General features: G+C 33.6%; 1 protein-coding gene across 2 annotated transcripts in view; it reads left to right on the plus strand.

Moving 5' to 3' along the window:
• lqf (epsin homolog lqf) overlaps nt 1-22,445 on the plus strand; it is a 310,461-nt gene extending 288,016 nt beyond the window's left edge. For both annotated transcript variants that reach the window (XM_090403527.1, XM_090403528.1), the window contains one exon: nt 18,029-22,445. In XM_090403527.1, coding sequence (XP_090259653.1) covers nt 18,029-18,267 — 239 coding nt within the window. In that variant the 3' untranslated portion in view covers nt 18,268-22,445. The remainder of the gene's footprint in view (nt 1-18,028) is intronic.
• Nucleotides 22,446-23,096: the final 651 nt, after the last annotated feature.

Consider the following 23,096-nt stretch of genomic DNA (forward strand, 5'->3'; position numbering starts at 1 on the left):
GCTTAAAACCTAAAAATAGCCTAAAATTTAGGCCTTGTCTATATATGTTGGTGTCCTATACGCCAACATATATGGTATTTTTGGAGCAGTACAAGAGAACGGTGTGTGGAGGAAAAGATATAACCATAGATATAAGCTGACCTGGTTGACCGAGTGGTTAGCATATCTGCTCTCCAGCCAAAAGGCCTCAGGTTCGAATCCCACTGTGGACATGGATGTTTGTGATGGTCTGTGAAAATACTAGTGTTGGTAGATGACGTTGATATAGTTGCAGTTCATTGTAGTTGAGTTGAGTGGTGGAGACAGAGAGTTGTAGAGTAGGTGCCCTCCCTCAATGAGTCTTTGAACTCCCTGGAGGTGTCACGTAATAACAAAATAATAATAATTTAATGAGCCAGACATTATTAAGTACATAAAAATAAATAGATTAAGTTGGGCTGAACACATTATGGATAGTAATAGAATAGTTAAGAAGATGTTTAATGCTAAGCCGGAAGGAAAGAGAAAAATTGGAACACCTAAATTAAGATGGGAAAATGGAGTGATGCAAGTTATTAAGGTTTTAGGAGTCAAAAATTGGAGGAGTTTGGAATTGGATAAGGAAGGCTGGCAGAAGTTTCTGAAGAAGGCTAGGGCCCATGTAGGGCTGTCGAGTGAATGATGATGATGGTATTAAATTTGACATCAAAATTGGAGATATTAATCTCAATTATTAATTAATGTACTTTATGTGGATGATGTTATACTTCTAAATAAGGCTAGTCCAAGTCTGCAGGATTTCCTGACTAAATTGAATAACTGCTGTAATAAATTTGGTTGGAAAATGAACAATTAAAAGACAGCTAATGAAAATAGGCAGAAACATTGAAAAAAAAATACGACAATTGCATCCTGAATGGATAACCTTTAGAAGTAAAACATTTCAGTTATTTAGCACAATTTTTAGTGAAGATGGCAAATTAAATATCGAAATCGACAACAGAATTAACAAAGTCGATGTTGTCAACTGAATGTATTTATACGGAATTACAGAGATATTGGTCAAAACAGTAAACTACAATACAGGACCATGTTCAAACCAATTTTAATTGTTGAATCTCATCATCATCGTCATCACTGACCATGGGCTCACTGCCCGTTGGTGTCCGATGCTTCCTTCACTATCTTCTTACCACCTTTCTTTGTCCAGTGCGCAGTGTTACAGTTTCTGTACAGCCATTCCACACCAGTCCTTTATGTCATGTATCCATTCTCTGTATGGGCTACCTCTTCTCTTTATACCATCCATAATACCAAACATGAATGTCTTTATCTTCTGCTACTAACTCATTCTGCTGATGTGTCCAAATAATTGCAGCTTCCTTTTTATAATCTTCTGCATTAGATTCTCCTTTGGTTGTATCTTCTGATAGAGCTCTTCATTTGTGACTTTCTTACCCATCCTATTCTTAGAATCTTCCTGTAACAAGTTCTTTCAAATGCCAAAGTTTATTTTTCTTCATTCCTTATTGAAACCTTTCATCATCATATTACCCACATTTCAGATCCATACAGTACACCGCTAAAGATGCATGTTTCCAGTACTCTTAATTTTGTTTGCAGGCTGATCACTTTATCTTTTGTTTCATGTTCTTCTCTTCAAATACCATTGTCTTTGTAAGATTTGTACTTGTTATGAACTTTTCCAAGTTCATAACAAGTACAAATCTTTTCCATTTAACAGTTTCAGTGTTTTTTGTAGTTCCCTTTTGCCTTCTTCAATAATAACAGTGTCATCTGCAAATCTCATATTATTAATTCTTATCCCATGCACTGATATTCCTTTTGCATCTTCCTTCATTTTATCCATTGCTCTTTCTAAATGTGTGATGAAAATGCTTGGTAATATGGGTCCCCCCTGTTTAGTACCTCTGCTTGTTTTAAACCATTTCCCCAAATCGTCACCTATTCTAACTGCAACTGCATTCTTATAAAGATCTTTTAATATAGCTTTTGTTTTCTGTCAATTCCGTAGGATTCTAGCACTGCTAATGTAACTTTCTGGTCGATATTGTCAAATGCCTTCTGAAAATCAGCAAAGCAAGTATATATGTTTTTGTTTTTCTCCTAGCTTTCTCTACTATTAACCACACTGTCAAAATCTGTTGAATTGTAGTTCTGTCTTTCCTAAATCCTGCTTGCTCATCTGCAAAGTATGCTTCCAGTTGTGTTCTCAATCTTTCTGTCAATATTATCGAAGACTGTAGACCACAGATATGATAATTCTTAGAAAGATTAGGTGATAGATGGTATCAATGGCAATATCATATTAAAAATTAGCTTATTAAGCAAGAACTTGGCATTGTTAGCATTCAGGAATGTGTTAGCAGAGCTAATCTCTGGTGGTATGATCACTTAAAGAGAATGGGAGAGGAAAGGTTAGCAAAACGAGTGTTCATTGCCAGGATGGTAAGAAAGACCCAGAGGAAGACCAAGATCTAGGTAGATTGATATCGTAATAAGTGATTTAGAGGAGAGAAATATAAGATCTGATAATATTGAAATCTTGACAAATAACAGATTAATTTGGAAGAAAATTGTCAATTCGAAGTTAGTAATGTAACTTTTTCATGTTGTACTGTCCTAATATCCTTTTCACCCCGTTGTGGGTACATGTCAGAAATTTGATGATGTATTGATATACAGAGTCTGTCAAAAAAATGGAAACACACTTCAGCGAAAGAAAAACCTGTATAAAAATTGTAATACTAAATTTATACAGACATCAAGGGATGAATACAAGTTACCTTTAACTGCTACAATTAAACGAGGTGCTCAAAGTTGGTTACCATTAACGGCCAGACACTTATTATTATGGCAAACTACGGCTTAGGCAATGTTCGCCAAAGTGTCCAGTGGGATTGCTGTGCATGCTGTTTCAATGGCATGCGCAGCAATCCCACCGGTTTTCTGTGATACACTATATCCTTTAGAGTCCCCCATAGGTAGAAGTCAAAGAGTGTTAACACGTTCATTGCCAAGCTGAAAATTGGAATTTCGTGTGGTGGCCAAATTTTTTTAATTTTTTTATTTAGTTTAGAAACTCGACAGCGGCGCCCATGCGATAACGCGTGATCGGCAAAAGGTGAGAACTCGCATCACGCGATATCGCGTGATTGACAATGCACTTGCTGGGTCAGGAGAACTCAACTGCACCTCTTTGTCCTATCCATTGTCCCTGCAAACTCGCATGTCTCGATGGTAGTGTGGTGGTACGCCATCTTGTTGGAAGAGAAATTAATCATTTCCATAAAGTGCATTAATGCAGGTAAAATGGATGTGCATAGCTTACCTTCAAAGAAGAATGGTCCTATTAAATCCCTAGATGACAATCCACACCAGAGGTTGAGCACAGGTAATTGACTGCCTTGTCCACATGAATGGCTGGATTTTCTCGAGCCCAGTAAACACAATTATACCGATTCACTGTTCCATTAAGCTTAAATTATGCTTCATCAGACCAAACCATCTTCCTCACAAACTCCTCATCCTCATCTACCATGTGTGAAACCACTCACAATACTGCATTCTTCGATCAGGATCGTCTTCGTTCATTGCAAGAAATTGCATAATCTTTGGATGTAAACTTTCCATTCATCTGCTTTAAGAATGTGCAATATGCTTGCACTGTTAACTCCTGTCTCACATTCCCTTGTGCACATCACATACGGTATCATGGGTCTCAAACTTGTCACGAATATGTGCATTTGTCAAGTGTATTGGAGATTGTGTTGCAAATTCACGCCTCCATTGTCGTTGAACTTCACCAACATTCTCAAATTTGAAATATCACTTTAAAATGGTCTTGCATTCCTCAAACAACAATTTTGCCTCAGCCATTTTGTTTGACTGTTCTACCAGTCATGTGTTGATGCTAGTATTCATGTAAGTAACGACATCTTTTGAGAGAACATCATACTACACATTTCTACTGTAATTCGACCCAGTTTTGAAAAAAGTTCATATATGACATCTGTTAAAGTGTATATACATTTTTTTGTCAGGCTCTGTATACTCCTGATTGCATTCCTCTCGAATATTTTCTACCATTATTCTGTTGTTTCATTTAACAGCTTTTCAAAGTAAATTACAAGACAATTGGAATATCCATCATCAGTTTTAGGTCAGTGTTATCATATCCGATTCCTTTTGCAATGCCCCTTCCTTCATTTCTATGATTTTAACTGCTTCCAGAACACTGCCACCTTCCTGATACTTTTCTTAAATATTACCAGTGTTCCCATGACTTTTGTTTAGCTACTTTTATGCATTATCTCTATTTCTTGCATTTTCTCTGTATTCCTCAGCGTACATGCTGGCTTATTTGCTGGGAACTTTTGATATCCATTTGTTCTTTTGCACAACTGCATCTTTATCTCCCTAAGTCCATAAAGATCTGATTTTTCTCTCTTTATTATGTATCTATATATATACACACACAAGGAAGCCTGAAAAGTTCTAATAAACACCTAGAACTAAAATGACTGGTTTGTGCAACAAGGTAAAGACTTTTGTTTCTCAGAAGATTGCAAATGATGCAGCAGCACTGTAACAAGTGTATAACATTTCGTGGGGAATATGTAGAATGATGTGTAAGATTCATTGTTCTACCTTAATTTCTTCATTTTGATTATCACAACTTCTCAGCACATCCTTGTGTGTGTGTGTGTGTGTGTGTGTGTTTGTATTCAGAACTAACATGAAGATATCTCTACCAGCGATTACATTGTCAATCAGTTTTCTGTCCTTGTAAATTTATGCATATTTTATGTTGTATAATGGTGTTGGTAGTAAATGGACAACATCATGTAGAGAAATCTAGCAGGTACTCAGATTTATTATTTTTGCTCTTTTCTCCAGATATTCCCAAAATATTTAATAGTATATAAAATTTATATAATTTTTTAAAATTTTTGTGTATTTTTAATAAGTTTATAAAATAAATTTAATAAATTAAAAAAATTATATAAATTATTTTTACCTGAGGTAAAAATTAGGATATTTCTGAGTGGATGGGATTCCACATACCAGCTGCAAGTTATAGTTAGTATGGAGTCCCATCTTTTACAGTTTACCTTAAACTGAGTGGCATTTTTCACCTTCCATGAAGAATTACTCAATTTAAGGTACAGTATAAAAAGTGTTGGTTGGTTCGAGGTGGAATTACCATTGATTATATGTAATCTTTTATTTTTTGAATTATGAATAAGAATTATCTTCCACAAACTAAATAAATAAATAAAAATGACTCTTATTAAAAACTGAATTGCTAGCCTGTTAGGTCATGTGGCACAACATACTTGTACTCTACCCAATAGGCTGCATGTTTGAATTCTGCCATGGGCATGTATGTTTCTAAATATCTTCAGGGGAGAGCTGAATTTTACTGTTCTCTGTCAAACCACTGACTTTGCTTACTGGAGACCTGAAGTTGCTTGAAAATGTTTCCATGTTTGGTCTCTAGTGCAAGGTTTCCAGTGTGTGTGTGTGTGTGTGTGTGTGTGTGTGTGTGTGTAGAAGTGTAATATTGTGTAACATAGAGGTGAATAATATATAGGATGTGAGAGAGATTTTAAGTTGAGTAAACACATTACAGGATTTGAGAAGACCACAAATAACTCCAAACTCATCCCTGATATGTGTACTTTAGGTTTACAACCTTTTGTGGATGTGAGTCACATAAATACATACACTATTATAATCAATGCCATAAGCAAAATATTAGAGTAGAAATTAGCACCACTGAAAAGGCTGGTGGGCCAGGAGTTTAACTATGTGATGATCTACTTGAGTAAAGTCCAAGGTACACGGCCACATTGATCCAACTCAGGACTGTTACATATAGCAGTCCGTGAAAATGTTTTCATTGCCTTTGTGCTTCAGTGTGTGTAGAAGTGTAATATTGTGTAATGTAGAGGTGAATAATATGTAGCATGTGAGAGAGATTTTGAGTTGAGTAAACACATCACAGGATTTGAGAAGACCACACAGCAAACTAATGCCATAATAACAGAATATACCAAATAGTAGTGGTAAAGGTAGTTGTATCACTGCACAGAGACATAATCAGGTCACAACTGGACCTGTTAGATAGAACTGGCACTTGGATTGTCATTGTGATGAATTAGTTATTACTTGAAGAGGATTCAGGTGTAATTAACTAGAGAAATATCAGGAATTAGAAATGTGGTTATGAAGAGAGACATAGGGAAAATATAAAAATAGAGTGAAAGGCTCAGCAGAAGTGATGTATTAATAACTTCAGTTTAGCAGACTTGACCAAATTAATTTGAAATGATTATGCATAGTGGAGAGGGTGGGAAGAGAGAGAGTCATGGCTGGACGTTGTATAAGAGTATTGTTAACAATAGAGTGAGGGCTAGATATTTTACACGAAGAGGATCACTCAGTTTAATGGACAGTGTAAAAGATGTTGGTTGGGAAGAGTTGGATCTTGTTGATAAATGCTTTTAACATTTATCAACAAGACCAATTGAGGATAAGTCTGATTATCACAGAAAGAAAGCCATAGCTAAAAAGAGAAGTAAGAAAGACAGATAAAGCTGAAAAAATTTTTCACATTTAATTCAGGGAATTAACAAAATACAATCCAATAACTTATAAAATTATTAAATCTGGATCAAACAAGAGAAAATAATCTGTGCTTTGAAAAACTACATGACTGCAGTATTTTTAGGATTTATGATAAAATAATTGCAAATACTGCAGTTCAAAAATAATTTCTTATAAAGGAATTGAATGATACGTTAAATAACTTCAAAAATAATAAAGTACTTGTAGAAGATATACACAGAACTGTTCAAATATGCTGGTGAAACTCTTTTAAACAAAACTTACAGATTTATTGAATAAAATAGGTACTAGAGAACTACCAGAATTATAGGTATAACCTCATACTAGTCTAATTGAAAACTGAAATATCAAACTGGAAGTGAATAAATGATGTTATGTTATATATACAGACCATTGTAAGACTTGGAGACTAATTGTTCATGGAAATACCCCATTACAAAGGAATGGTCATATTGACACACTCTTGTATACATATGATCAAGTACAGGAAACTTCGCTTGATGTGAATTCAATATGCACGATAATCAGTTAGAGTGATTGAGTGAAATGATACTATTTCCCGCTTTAAGCAAGTGATTGATCAGTTAACATGATTTTTTTACGTTGCACAAAATTTTTTGTTGCCAATCTGCAGCGAGCAGCAGCACTTGTCAATGTAGCAGGCAGTGCTGCGGGTGACACTCAGCAGTTGACTCAAAGCTATCATCATAAGTGCATGTGCTAACTCTGTTCTCTTGCTCAATCACTTTTCCTTCATTTTGCTTTAATTTAGATACCTATAAGTCTTTATTATATTCAACCCCTGATATGGAAAAGAGAAAGACTGATAAAGAAAGTGGCAGTAATCAAAAAAGAAGAAAAGTAATTACGTTAGAGGAAAAGCTGGAAGTCATTAAGAGACATGAAAGTGGCGCAAGTAATACAATGATTGTGTGAGACCTGGGATACAGCGAGTCTACAATTTGGACTATATTAAATAAGAGCAAAGAACACAAAGAACAAGGAAAAGTTGCTACTGCTTCTTTAAGCATGCAGATCACCTGAAGAAGCCATTTAATGATCGAGATGGAATGTTTTCTATCACTCTGGACTGAGGATTGTTACCAAAAAAGAATACCTCTTAGTATAAGGAATATTCAGGCAAAAGCTCTCAATATTTTTACATTATTGAAAGAGACCAAATTTCAAGAGGAATGTGGAAGCTTTACTGCAAGTTTAGGATGGTTTGACCATTTAAAAATGAAGCTGGACTAAATAACTTAAGGGAATCTGCTAGTGCTGATAACGATTCTGTGGCCAAGTTGCCCGAAGAATTGCAAAGAATAATTCAAGAGGGTGATTATGACGATTGTCAAATTTTTGGAAACATAGGTGAACAAAAACTTTCACAACTAAAATTGAAGCATCTCAATCAGGATTCAAATTATCTAAAGATTTGGACTATATTAAATATAGTCCAAATAAAGAATGTTACAACTTCTTTACTTCAGTTGATGGACCAAGGGATCACATTGTCATTTAAAGCACACTACCTTTGTAGAGCATTTGCCCAAGTCCTTGAAGCAATGAGTAAAGAGAATGCAATTCCTTTACCTAAGTTTTGGAAAAAATATGATATCAAGCAAGCAGTAGAAAATATTCATTTAGCTTGGGAGGAAGTCACCACCAGCAATATGAGAGCCGTGTGGCAGAAGGTCTTACCTCACTGCACAAATGATTTCATTGGTTTTAATAACCCAGTTGATAACATTATCGAAGAAATCAGCACAATTGGAAAAGAACTCGGATTTAATGAACTGGATAATGAAGATGTGAGAAACTTCCTCGATTCCCATTCAGAACACTTAAGCAAGAATGATCTCTGTCAACTAGAACAGCGTGCATATGAAGAAGAAGAAGAAAAGGAGCGCAACGTGTAACAAGAAAAGAATGTTACGACTAAGAAGCTAACTACAAAAGAACTTGAGAACTAGTTTTCAACCACATTGAGCATGCTAAGGAAATTTTGTTTGATGCTGATCCTGATGTGGAATGAAGCTTCAAAGTCCGTCAATATCTTGATAAAGCAATCACTAGTTTTTGTAAATTGCATGACAAAATGAAAAAGTCGAACACGGTAGCTAAATCAAATGTTTAGACATTAAATAAAAATTTAAGCAACTGATTTTTATTAACTTTGATTTTATCCTCTAATAGAGCTTACACACACACACACACACACACACACACACAGTATCCCTTGTTTAACGCGGGATTTGATTAACGTGGCAAAATTAATTGCGGCAATCCCTTGATATATGCGGCAAGAGTTTTGATTAACATGCTTTTAACCCTGCGGAGCTCGTAGCTGATCTGACAGATACATGCAAAATGTTTAATATAAATATTCTTACACAATTCAGTGTGTAGCTTGGAGGTCATGAGTAGCTGTGCATTCATATGTTACAAGTGATATTCCACACTGTTTTTTTGCTGTCAGTTTGGTTTAACACACCAAACTGACAGCAAAATTCATTTTTGAAATTATGGATTCTACAACTCTGTTAAAATAACTCTTTTTATTATTATCCCGACGTTTCGATCTTCATATCAAGATCAACATCTGGAGCATACATAAATATACAAGACAAGCTGCGTTACATTTCAAACTGAAAGCTCTAAGCTTTCAGTTTAACACAGTTAAACTGAAACTTTTTAACATGGTTGTAGAATTCATAATTTCAAAAATGAATGCTGATCACCGTGTAACACTAAAAGAAAGGATTGGTTTAACACATGTTATGTAAAGGTTTGTGATATTTGACAGTAAATTGTATCTGAGAGATACCACGAACTCCGATGTCAGTATAGTCATCGGAGTTATTCATTGTTCAATAATTTCTAGATTGTAACTGAAAATAAATAAACTATCATGTATTACTGAAATAGAGAGCCAAAGGCTTATTTATCATACATCTCCTCTAGGAGATGTGCTTTACATTATGGAAAATACTAAGGAAAGTGATCTGGAGCTTACGCCACCTTTACTACGAGTTGCCCATTAGGTTGCTTATGCTTGTATCTGCCGGAACTTTTAGTTTCTATATATTCGGCACGAAACTCTTGTAGTTTCTATATTCTGCTATGAAATAATGTTGGATTCAATATCCACTTAATTTGTACCATCATGTATTGTATTTGCAGCATTTCTTCTTTATGTTTTATTGCTTGTTTGCTGAGTTCTGGAGAGTCATTTTGCTTGTTATCGTAGAATTTATGCCGATAAGAAAAAAACTAAAACTGTTCAAACGACTCTTGATAACTTATTTTGATAAAAAAATTGCAGTAAATAATGTAGGTACAAGTATTTATTAAACATTTATATTGCATTCATTTTTTATCTTTCCTAAAAGAGTACCATTATAAAACAAATTATAGTTCGCCCACCGATTAGAGGTCCCTCGACACTTCTGTGCATGTCAGAAAAAGGAGAATCCATTCCGATAATAGGGTAATCAGTCTGTCTTCTGGGATGTAATAATAAACAAATTGAGTTTGTTTATCATTACAGGTTGGAAAATTTAGCTTTTCTTTTACGAACATTGCTGTTTTTAAAGTGTAACTATTTTGCTTGTATAATAGTTGGAAAAATGTACGTAGAGTGTTAATAAAATTAAAAAAGGTATAGCATAAAACAAAAATGTAACTAAGTTTATTTTTAAGAAAGTTTTCTATAAAATAAAAATAATTATACAGAAAAACAGAAATTATTTCAAATGAACTTAGATATTCTAAACTTACAGTTGAGAGAACTGAGACACTTTAATGTCCTAAACTGATTAATTATTTATGACTTGTTGTGAATCTCAATAGCATGCAAAAAAAATGTTGGAAAAAATACCATTGTCAAATTCTTTTAATCTTCAGAGTTATCTGAATCGGTGTCCGAATCGTCATCACTTTCACTTAAACTGATCACCAAAGGTTCGCACAATTCTTCGATAATTCCGTCTCTATCCCAATATATATTTTCCAATGAGGTGACATGAGAGCAATATTTTCCCCACTTTTGAACTGTAATACTTTCAATCGCCTGTTCTGAAAGCTTAAAAAGTTTCGACGTCAATATCCCCAGTCACGTTGCGATGGCGAATGAAACTTTCCACTTCTGCCCAAACATACTCAATAGCATTAATATCACAATGATATGGTGGTAGCCTCAAAGCTAGAAATCTATGCTCTTTGAGCATCTTGTCGAATTTAAATAGTTTAGTTGTGGGCGAGTTTCTTTTGACCAAATTAAGCAATTCAATTTTTCGCATATCTGGGGAATGAGAAATGTTATTTGCAGAGAGCCAATCCATAAGAACTTGCTTCTTATTAGACCAATTTGGAACTTTGTTTAATCGAATAGAGTGATATGAAGCGTTATCAATTATAACAACAGCATTTTTAGGAAGGTTTGGAATCAGTTTTTCTTCTGCCCACTTTTCAAAGATCTTAGAATTCATTTTCCCATGGTAATCTCCAATAGTTAAATTGGCTTTGTATAGTAAGTTTGAATTCGCTAAAAAACCCATTTCTCCACCCGCACACAAAATTATTATGCGCCGCGAGGCATTTCCGCTTTGTAGCACTCCACATTCTTCTTTAGACTGCCAACATTTTCCATAAGTTAAATTACTATCAATCCAAGTTTCATCTAGATACACAATCGGTCTTTTCTCCTCCCTGAAACGTCTTATTGCTCTCAAATACTGCATTCTACATAAAATAAAGTCACTTCGCTCCATGATAAGTTTCCTTTTATTCTGGGACTTTTTAAAACAAAATCCGATTTCATGAAGTATTTTCCTTAAAGTTTCTCTTTTCCAAAGAAAATTAATTTTTTCTTTAAGCACAGGAATCAATTTCGGAACAGTTGGCACTCTTTTCTCGACCACGTAAAAATCGTGAATAGTTCTTATAATGTCTACATCAAAATCATTCAAAGCTACGGTTTCGATGGTTTTCTTTCTCTGGCGCTTTTTTTTAGGAGATTTAAATTTTGACTTATCTTCACCTTTTGATTCCCTACGAATTCTTTTAACAGTCGACCCCGATACGCCCGCAATTGCACTTGCACGTTTTATGACTTGAGAAAGGGGAACAAGAAGACGGCCTTCTGATGATTCTTTTTCGCAGAATGTCACCACATTATTCAATATTCTTTTGCAAGAGCTACTGAAACGTGTAATAATAGAACTTGACTGTACTGGATCCATCATACAAATTAATAATAAAAAAATAATGCAAAAAAGGAACAACAAAAATCAAGCTAGTACTAGTACAGCGATAGACAAGAAAGCACGTGATTTCACATGTTGGCGACCAATTCGTACATCCTTCATTTATTTCTCCCCTTCAGCATGAATCGACTATTCTTGGCACCAAGCCAAGAAGGGATCTATAAATGGTGGGTGAACTATATTAATAGAGTAATTGATCATGGACGAATTGTAATTTTTACCATTGATTATTAGATTTGATTAACGCGATTTTGATATGCGCGATAACATCAAGGGATTAATTAACCGCGTTAATCGAGGGATACCTGTATATATATATTTTTTCTTTTCAAATTTACGCTAACTGATAGATGAATTATAATTATTCCTATTGTTTAATGCTATTTCACTTAGCGCACATTAATTGATTGATTAATTAATCGTGTTAAGCGAGGTTTTCCTGTACTCCTGGCTGATAATGAAAATGAATGGCTATATTTTGCACATCATTTAAATCTTATTCCTGAAAAATTTAGTATGGAAATATCAACTGTAAAATCCAAAATTATGGCCTTTCAGGAAAGGAACAGTTCTAATAAAATATGTATTGAAAATACAATTCTTGAGCAAGTAAATTGCTTTAGCCATCTTGGTTATAGTCTGACTTACAAAAAAGAAATTGACATTAATAATAAAATTCGAAAGTACAGTATAGCACTTGGCATAATTAATCAATTTTTTAATCCAACAAAAGCGCAGATGCATACCAGAATTAAATGATACAAGACACTAGCAAAACAAATATTTACCTATGGAAGTGAATCTTGGACTATCAGAAAACATCTGTGAGCTGCAGGATATACGTTACTAGACTAGATAGAAAATAAAGACATAATGAAAATGCGAGTTCTTACCAACTTCTCAAAAATCTTCACCACCACTCCGGAGATACTGATAGGTTTATTATTATTACTACGAACTATTCCACACAGTCCTTGCTCATCGAGGGAAGCCCTAAATATCATGCCAAGCACTATCCAACATTTGCACACAGTATCTAACATACTTTGCTTTGAACTCATTCACAGTCATGGAACCCACAGCATAATATGTTAACTTGCTAACTACCCCTCTTGAGCAGTTTCCAAGGATTGTCCCTAGTTCTCCCACCACCAGACCCGTTCCGAAAAATTTCCTTTGTATTAATCTTCTAAAAACTTTTCAGTGATTTGTCTCAATCATATCAACCCTTTTCTGCCTATCAGCTAATTTCTGTAACCCGCAGATCTTCAACCTGTTCTCGTAAGGTTCATTCCATAGACCTGCTACCATCTTGGTCTCGCTCTGGATCCTCTCCTCCTCATCACTAAGAAATCCTGGAGCCAAGATCTGCGTGCAGTAATCAAGATGGGGTCTTATCAAGGCTCGATAAAGAGGAATAATAACCTGATTGTCTCTGGCGTCATCTTCAGTAACCAAGTAATCTGATGAGCTGCTTTAACCACTTTGCTTTGTGCCATCTAAACTTTAACTCCCTATCCACTAACACTTCCAAATCTCTCATTTCATCAATTTACTGGAGTACAGTTCTATCAATGTTGTATACATCTGGTAATGTTTTCACTCCAAAATGCATAACCTTACACTTTGCCACATTAAACTGACATCCATTCTCCTTTGCCTAGACTGCCAGTCTATCCAAATCATCCTGCAAAATTTTAACATCTGTATTAACTATTTTTCATCATACTCAAGCAAGTGAACAGTTCCTTTCAGATTCTTTTTTATATCTTCTTCATCGATCTCCTAATGCCTAAGGAATCATGACCTCGGCAACAGTGGTTCTCCATCTACTTCTGGCTCTTGACATGGCAGTTGCTTCTTATAAGGAAAGTCTTGAGATCCTTTGGATTTGATCTATCCATCTTGCTCTTCCTTTTCTACATTTTTCTCCTACTTTTCCTTGCATTATTTCCTTCTCGAAGTTATCACCATCTCGTCATGATATATGACAAAAATATTGAAGTATCTTCTTGTTGACCATGTCACTCAATCTCTTTTTGAGAATACTGACATTGGTTCTTTCATCCATCCATGAGACACTCTACAGCATATTTCCAAGCTGTTGAGTGTCTCTTTGTCTCTCTTACCAAGTGTCCATGATTCTGCACCATAGAGAATGATTGAGAAAACAAGTGTATTCACTAGTTTATATTTGGTCGAGTTAGAAATATTTCTGTCTTTCCGTTTCTTTTTTAGTTGTGTCATGGCATTCCTTCCCATTGCAGTTCTTTTTATTTCCATATGACAACTGCCTTTATTATATATCAGGGTTCCACATGAACTGGTCCACTTTTTCTAAGTTGATGTTATGAGTAGATGTTTTTTCTTTTCCTATTGTCATATACTTGGTCTTATTTCTGTTAATTTTAAGTCCATATTTAGTGCTCTCCCATTCTACTTTCCCAATAAGTGACATCAGTTCTCTTTCATTACTCGCTATAAGCACAGTATGATATGCATACCTGAAGTTGTTTATCTTCTTACCTGCAATTAAGATATCACCTTTCCATCCATCAAGAGCTTTTCTCATTATGAATTCACTATAGAAGTTGAACAGGTCGAGAGATTCATCCCTGCCTAACCTTGTTTTCTATCTTAAACCATTCTGAGATATTTTGACCTATCTTCAATGTTGCTGAGTTCCTGTCATATAGTTGTTTTATTAAGTTGATTAGGTATTTTGGAATTCCCATTTTGCTCAGACATTTCCATTTGACTGTGTCATTTGGGAGGTATTACCTCCCTTTTGACATAGTCAAATGCCTTATATCATTTCTTATATCATTAATGTAAAAAATAAACAATATTGACCCAAGAACAGAACTCTGTGGCATGACACTAGTCACAGACCTTCTTCTGGAATCTACTCCTGAATAAACTACTCTCTGATATCTCTCCATCAGTCACCTTCTTATCCAATTCAACAACCCTATATCCAACCCCATGTGCTACAGTTTATAGATTATAATTCTGTGCTATTCTGTCAAATGCTTTTGCAAAGTCTAGTAGTATCACTGTCAACCCATTATCTTTATCCAACTCCAGCTTAATGATGATATTCATCCATTTAACTCCCACTTGATTTACTCTCCTGACTAGGAATGCAGTCTGCCAGGTTGGTAGTTAGACACATTGTTTATTGCACCGCCTTGTACGATTGCACTATCATACATTCCTTTATTCCTCTGGTATCTTTGCTGAGCTTAATTGAAATTAGGGACAAATGGAATATGGGAAATTAGGGAAAAAGGAATGTTTAGCCAAATTATTCAGGCAATTGACATGTTTGCACTATCTTGTACAACTGAACTATCATACATTCCTTCCATTCCTGTGGTATGGAAGTTTGTCCCTAATGCCAAATTCTTATCCAGGTTATGCAATAGTTCATCCTCCTCATACCCGTGCAACTCTATCGATTCATCTAATGCAATAGAACAATTGCTTGATGTTACATAAACCTGAACCGGTTGGACCAGTTCATGTATCTTGGAACCCCTTTGTTCTTGATATATCTTAGCAAAGTGAGCACTCATTAATTGAACAATCTCATTTGCTTTTGATTGGAAGAGTATTCTTTGCATTATATAAAGTTATTCTTCAACATTTATTCTTTCATGTTTGCACTATCTTGTACAACTGAACTATCATACATTCCTTCCATTCCTGTGGTATACCTTTTACTTTCAGCATAATGATAAAATTGTTTTGGATTGCCTTTAGCCTGCACATCCAATTTCTTTTCATATAGTTACTCTGATATAGCTTTCTGCACAATACTCAACTTTTCTGGCCTGTGCTATTTTGTAACTTCTTTCATTCAAATTCTCACAATATTCATTCCACATTATTCTTTTATGGATCTTTTGCTTAATAAGGTTGCACACCCATTTCACTCACACTCTATTTGTTCTTTGAACACTAGGGATACATTCAGATACTACCTTATTTCAGAACTTTTTCAAAGCTTCCCATGCATTGCTGATAGCTTTTTCCATTCAGTAACTGATAGCATTCTCCTGAGTTGGTCATAACTTCCAGTTTTGTAGTTCAGCATGTAACCTGTCCTACCTAGAACACTATGTAATTGGCTACTTTCCAGGGAAGTATGGCATGATCATTGTCACCGGTGGTAAAATAGTCATGTTCTTAATTGAAATCCCTTTCGATACTATGATTAAATCTAACATGTTTTGACCTCCTTCCACGTGCTGTTTGAAAAAGTTGTCTCACAACAACTCAGTAAATTCTCCTTAATTTTATTGCGATTTTCACCCTATTGGTGTATGGATAATTTAAACACCTATAATGACTATTAGTTTTGGATGCATCAGGGTAATTTGGCAATGCATTTCATCCCCATTAACTGAATTGCCAGGTCTGTAGCAACACTCCACCATATATTTCAACTTATTAGTCTCCATTTCACATTAGATAACTTCAAACTCTGCTACATGGAACATTATTACCATTATTACATTCGTGCATTTGTACCCGAACTGGACTTAAGTCATCTGATGTCATTAGCAGTAGTACTCCTCCTTTGCTGTCCAATCTCTTCTGTCATTCCTAAAAATACTGTACCCTTTGCAATCAATCCCAGACACCATCTGCCTCTGATAGTCAGGTTTCACTAATGCCAATAATCTTAGGCCACAAAGTATTCCATAAAGTATCAAACTTAACCCCTTTGTTCCTGATGCTCTTCACATTTGTATATAGACATAACAAATTATCTCCTGGCTTTTTCTTATGCTTAGAAAGTCTGCATGGCACTGTTGGACGACTTTCTGTTTCACTCCCCAGATACACTCAAGAGGTCTGAACCTGAAGATATATTTCCACCCCTTCACCATGTACATTACCATAGCTGAACTTACACATTCTGACCATGATCTAGTTTCTATGAATTGCTGCATTAGGTCTAAACCAAATAAGTTATTTTTCTAGGCTTCTGATGACACTTCACTGTCTAGACTCTTCAGTCAAATCATTTTATTTTTGCTCTGACTCAGTTCTCCTTTCTTTTGACACTTTCTATAGTGAATACCCTCAACATTTTCAAGCAGTTGTGCAATCGGATCTTCTGTTTGTTACAGGCAGACATGCAACAATTAATGCAACAAGCCTTTGGTTGCTATTTGATTCAATCCAGAACCTGATTGATCTCAACCACAGCCAGTGTGAATTTATAGCAGTCTGGTTTGTGAAATCCCATTACACAGTAAAGTATAGGGCAGCACAGATTAACAGTGTCCTCATTTGTATGAGGAGTCTTGGAAATATGAGGGTCTGAACATTGAGGTTGTATTGAGAGAGAGATCACGTATAAAAGAAAAGCATAGTTAAGACTGGTCTTATCTGATTCTAGCTGTATGCGATTTGCTTGTAGTATGGATAACCATCTAATCTCATGTAGTAGGATGGGATAGTTCTATTGCTATTTTTATATACATTCAAAGAAGATATAGGCAGCAATCTCCAGTAGGAATCAAAAAAAGGAGGGGGGTTGCCATATAGCAATGTGGAAATATAAGAAAGCTGACATCATTTAAAATTAATCATGTAGGTATTATCATACTATTCTGAACCTCTTCTTCAAGTGCAAATATTAGGACTTTTGATGAAAGGTGGTGATGGTTATATTACAAGATTTGCATGCACTTATATGCTTCAATGCATCAGATATGTCAGTGGTCTTCTTGCATCAACAGTGACCTGCAGCTGTAATGGTATTTACATTTGAATGCTAAAAGCTGTTCTAAGAAATGTGAAAATATTAATTTTCACACTTCTTAGAACAACTTTCAGCATTCAGACTTAGTTGAATGCTGAAAGTACACAAAAGCTCCAACTTTCCCTACATTTCAATATCTATTGTATAAGTGATAATTCTTCATGAGCACGCATCATACTGAATGTCAGAATGCATTGGATTTTAATAAACAATGTTGAATATCAGATACTATCTTGTATTAATTATATTAGAACATTAAAAAAAAAAAACTACAGAAACTAGTGCACTTTGGATTGAATTTTTATTTTTGGATTATGTTTACTAATATTTTATTATTATTTTTTAACAGCTGTTGTTGGTAACACCAATCCATTTTCACCTGTTGGCTATAATCCGTTTCAAGCCATAAAACCACCACCTCCAACAATTAATCAGCTCCGTGCTCAAAGTCAATTTCCTGCCTTTAGTGTATCACCGTCTCCTCAGCTTCCCAGTGCTGACCTCGTAGCACCCCTTCAACAAATGTCCGAAGCAGCACCTGTGTACACAAAAGCTCCAACTCCCCCTGCTAATAATCCATTTATGTGAGGATAATGCTGCTACTAATGTGGTAAAATTTGCCTAAAACTGCCTTAGGATGATGGCAAATAGTGCAAAAGTAGATGCTTGAGGCTGGCTGAGAAGGAGGGGGAAAATAAGTTGTTTATAACTTGTAATCTTTCCATTAAAGTATTTACCCTTTCTTTTATTCTTCCACACTAATATTTTACTGAAAATGATATATTTGTATAGTATACTACTTAACTTTTTTAATCTTTAGTTTTTATGTACAGTTTTCAGTCATTGTATTTTGTTCAAAGATTTTTTTTATTGTATTTAGTATTTCCCTGTTTTTTTCTTCCTCTTTCTCAATACAGGTGCATTAAATCTTTCATTATGAAATTGAAAGAAAAGGGTTAATTTATTTAATTATAAGTTCCTTCAGAATACAGTGAATTTATATATTCTCCCAAATTTGTATTTTCATTTAGTAATAAAATATTCTCTGTGTTCTCTCAAAATTACAGTGAAACATTTGAAGGTGATCACTACCAACCCTTCTTTATATATGTGTGTATATATATATATATATATATATATATATATATATATATATATATATATATATATATATATGTATAATAACAGGTTTGTTTTCTTAATAAGATGATAATGGGCATAATAATAAGTTTCTTATTATTTCATTAGTTTCTAATTTTAAATTTTCTTTAAAAACTAGGCAGTTTGCTTACAGCTATTATTTGTGAACATTTTCACATGAAGCAGTTTTATAAAACTAAATTTTTTTGTGGTTTAAAATTAAGTTTAAAATTGTTTCAAAAGTTTAGAACAGTTTAGAATTGTTCATTGATTTGCATATCAGCTGATATACCAAAATATAAAATTTTTATGCACATGTTAAAAGTTATTGCTAATTAATCATAAATACTTTAGTCAGAGATAACAAAAATGTTAGGCATTTTATGAAATGCGGATCATTGAAGAATTCTAGACCAGGATAATATATTTTAAAAATAAAATAAAAATACCCATTTCATGAGTAAATAACTATTCAAAGAAATAGATTTTTTTGTGGAAGAAATAATTAAAATCATTGTGTATATATAACTCATAAAGAAAGTATATAAAATACATAGGTGATACATGACATCTGACACTTTCATTTAGTGTTTAGGTTTGCTTGTGCCCTGAGTAGGCTAAACCATATTTTGAGGTCAGAATGGTCTTGGTTCCTTTTTTGATTTTAACATGTAATTACTCCCAACTATACTTTCTCTCTGGAACAAAGATAAGTCAATGTTGTGCTATTTATTGCTAAGCAAAATGTCAAAAAAAATTCCAGAACTAAAATAGCAAAGCAGAATGCATATTTATATTCCATTTCACAGTGTATTGTAATAAACTAATTTCAATGGTTCCATAACAGAAAAGATAAAATATTTAGAAATTACTTGCTTGGGAGGGGGAGAGAGAGAGAGAGATGTAAAAAGAACGATGTGGTAGGCTCTTTTTTTTTAAATATTAAGAAACCTACTTGATATGGATTTAAAAAAGAGATGGATATGCTGTGCTTGATTTTAAAGCTTACTTGTTATTTTAGCTAAAATTCTACTTATGAGGTTCAATCAAATTTTCTAATAACAGGTGGTTAAGATTTTTTTTTAGCTGGAAATATCTCTTATAATTATAGACTAATAGGCAAAATCAGGTGATAGCAGGTTTGCTGTGTGATTTTGTTTTTTTTTTGACTGGTTCCAGGTAATAAGTTGTTGCTTGTATTTTATGAAGTTAAATAAATTCATAATAAGATTATTTTGTTAAGAAATAGTATGAGCTGGCTAGACAGTAGATAGATAGATCAGAGGGTAGAAACAGTAACTGTTGGGCCAACAAAGTATCATGTGTCCATATGTTTAAAGTGGAAAAAATAAAAGATAACACACATTTTTATTCTTATGTGCTTTGATATATGCTGGCTAGTCATTTTTTAAGCATAAATAATTTAAAATCCATGCCTAGTTGGCTGATTAGATGGCATCTCTGCTCTCCAACCAATGGGTTATGGACTTGAATCCACTGGCTTAAATTTCTGCAAGTCTCAGGTTGGTAGGCTTTGTCACATAGTGTGAGACTACTATTCTGCCTACTAAATATGCCTGTAAATGGTTTTAAAAAGTATTATGTTACTTGATCTTTAGAGCATTTATTTATCCATAGCTCATCAAGGATGGTTGTTAGCTTCACAAAAAATCCTAGTATCAGTCAGGTATTACTGAATATAATTTAGACTGCATAAGCATGGGAAACTGTACAATAGTTCCAATTTACAAGTTGGCTGTGAAAGTGCTGTCAAGTTTCATTGCCGAATGCATAATAAATTATCTTAACTTAAATATATTGTTGTTTTGATAATTATTGTTTATATTCATTGTTGTCCAGATTTATCTTTTATTTACTTTATCCTAATTATCTTGATTGCAGTTGCTCACAGCTTTCTAAAAGTTTATTTTAAATAAATTTAGGAATAAAGCATTAGTTAAAAAAGAAATCTCTCTCCCTCATCAATCACCCAGTACATATGCAAGCTGTCTCTAGTTATATGGTTGCTAGCAACTACAGTAAGAGCATGTGTTAAATATTTTGTTTACTAGATATGTACAATTTATATTATCCATCTGGTGAACATTACACCGTTGCTTTTGTGAAATATAACAGTTTTATTCTTATTAAAAAAAACTAACCAATAGTTAGTTGAGTTGTAAAAGAGCTTTATTGCACTGTATTAATTTTTGTGTTTTTCATAATCGAGAAATGAAATAGTTAAAAAAGAAATGAAATAGTTTTCATTGAAATCGTTAAAATGTTCATTATGTTCAAAAATGTTCATAAAAATTCTTCACTGATATATTTGAATTTATAATCGAAGGTAAGAATTCAGAATAAGCCAAGAGATTAATTCATAGAAAAATGCTTGCCAATTGGTGAATGCATACATTTATAGGGACATCTGTGAATATTAAATCAGTAAAAATCGGGGGAAAAACTCCAAAGTTTTGCTATGACATAGTGCTTTTAGCTAGTTCTTGTTTATCAATGAATATGTGACATTATTATTATTAGTTCACCCCTGCCACTTTGAATTGTCCATACACTCATTGCTCCTAGTGGTGATCACTTTTCAGGTTTCACTTGAAATTATGCTTACACAAACTTTTTTTTTTTGGAGGGGGGGGGGAGAACATCTCAAAACTGTCTTTATTCAGTAATATACAAAGCTGCTTTTATATTTTGTGATTATAAAAATATTTTTATTAAAGCTCACTAGCTCTTAATGGTTTGCATATTTAACTATTAATTATATGAGGAATAATGTATGATTTCTTAGTGAATAAAATGTTGCTTATGAAGCTCATAATTACTCTCCTGTTTGAAGATGCCTTGCAGTTACCTTAAACTTCAAACCTTAAAGGAATTCTACAGGGATTGAAATAAAAAGCAACATAATAACCGTGATATTTCCTTGAGTTTCCTGTACAATATTTCATAATTTAAAATGAATGATTTAAAATATCAGAATGCAGTGATAAATAGTATTGCCATTAAAGGAATATATTTTAAAATCCAATGTGTAGAAATGTCTTGGTTTTGAAGGTGAACAGAATTCATGCTTTTGCCCAGATTATACTGTTGATATACTAGCATATAAAAGCTGTATATTTTTCTATCTACCCTTTTTTTTTATTACTTTATTTTCCTCCCTTTTAATCATCTGCATCTTAAACAGTATCATTGCCTTAATGCCTTGACACAACTCCATGAAGTGAAGAAAAAAAATAATGAACAAATAAAATGTATATATGTTTCATATTATTTCTGAAACCATTATTCGTAGACCATAGTTGAGCTCATGAAATATTGCATCTGGTTTCAGGTTTTGTATTAGGAAACATTTTTCAACAGCTGTATGTGTAACATAAAATGTTTTTCTAAGAAAAAAAAAAAATACTAATGAGATGTTTTAATGAGCTTTTATCTGCTTGTCGTGATACTTAAAATACTGACTACTAAAACAAATTAAACCAAATTGTAGACTATACAAGTAAGCTTTACATTGCATAACATTTTAATATTGATATTCTAAATGATAATACACAAAGCTGTATTGTCTGGATATGTAAACTGTCAATAAAATATTGGGAAATATTTTGTGTAATATATTCTTCTGTACATTATAATATTCTAAGCTATTTCTTTAGAAGTTATATGTATTAATCAGAGTTAAACAATGTCTAACAATCTGATTTGTTTGTGAACATCCCTAGACAGTTCCAATATATTTATCAGGCTGCAAACTCATTAACAATTTTTCAACTAAATGACATATGCCCAAATGATTAAGCACTCAAGCTTTCAATTTAGAGGAAAACTGGATTATCAAGACAATTCACAGCAGAATAAAAGCTGATTTTTGATGATATTTCCTTTTCATGTTCATAGTTAGAAATTTTGGACAAGAAATTCAGTTGAGGTCAGTATTGTACAACTATAATCTAGGGCATAGGTACGGTATTTACAGATATTTTAAACAAAATTAGAAAATGATAATTGTGCATTTATACAATCATATAACTAACATTTCTTAGTTATTAGCTTGTTTCCAATTTATTTCATGATCATAGGGTCATGATGCTTATCAGTTATCATTGAGTATGACTATTAAATTATTTAAGGAATTTATAACGTATACTGGAATATTAATTAAATAAAAATAAATTAAATATTCCAGTATATGTTGTAAATTCCTTAAATAATTTAATAGTCGGGTTACCACCGTATTAGCCTTTCTACAAGTATTA

The sequence above is a fragment of the Typopeltis vanoorti genome, chromosome 14, assembly GCF_054136105.1.
Source record: "Typopeltis vanoorti isolate ZY-2024b chromosome 14, IOZ_Tvanoo_1.0, whole genome shotgun sequence".
Classification (NCBI taxonomy): Eukaryota; Metazoa; Arthropoda; class Arachnida; order Uropygi; family Thelyphonidae; genus Typopeltis; species Typopeltis vanoorti.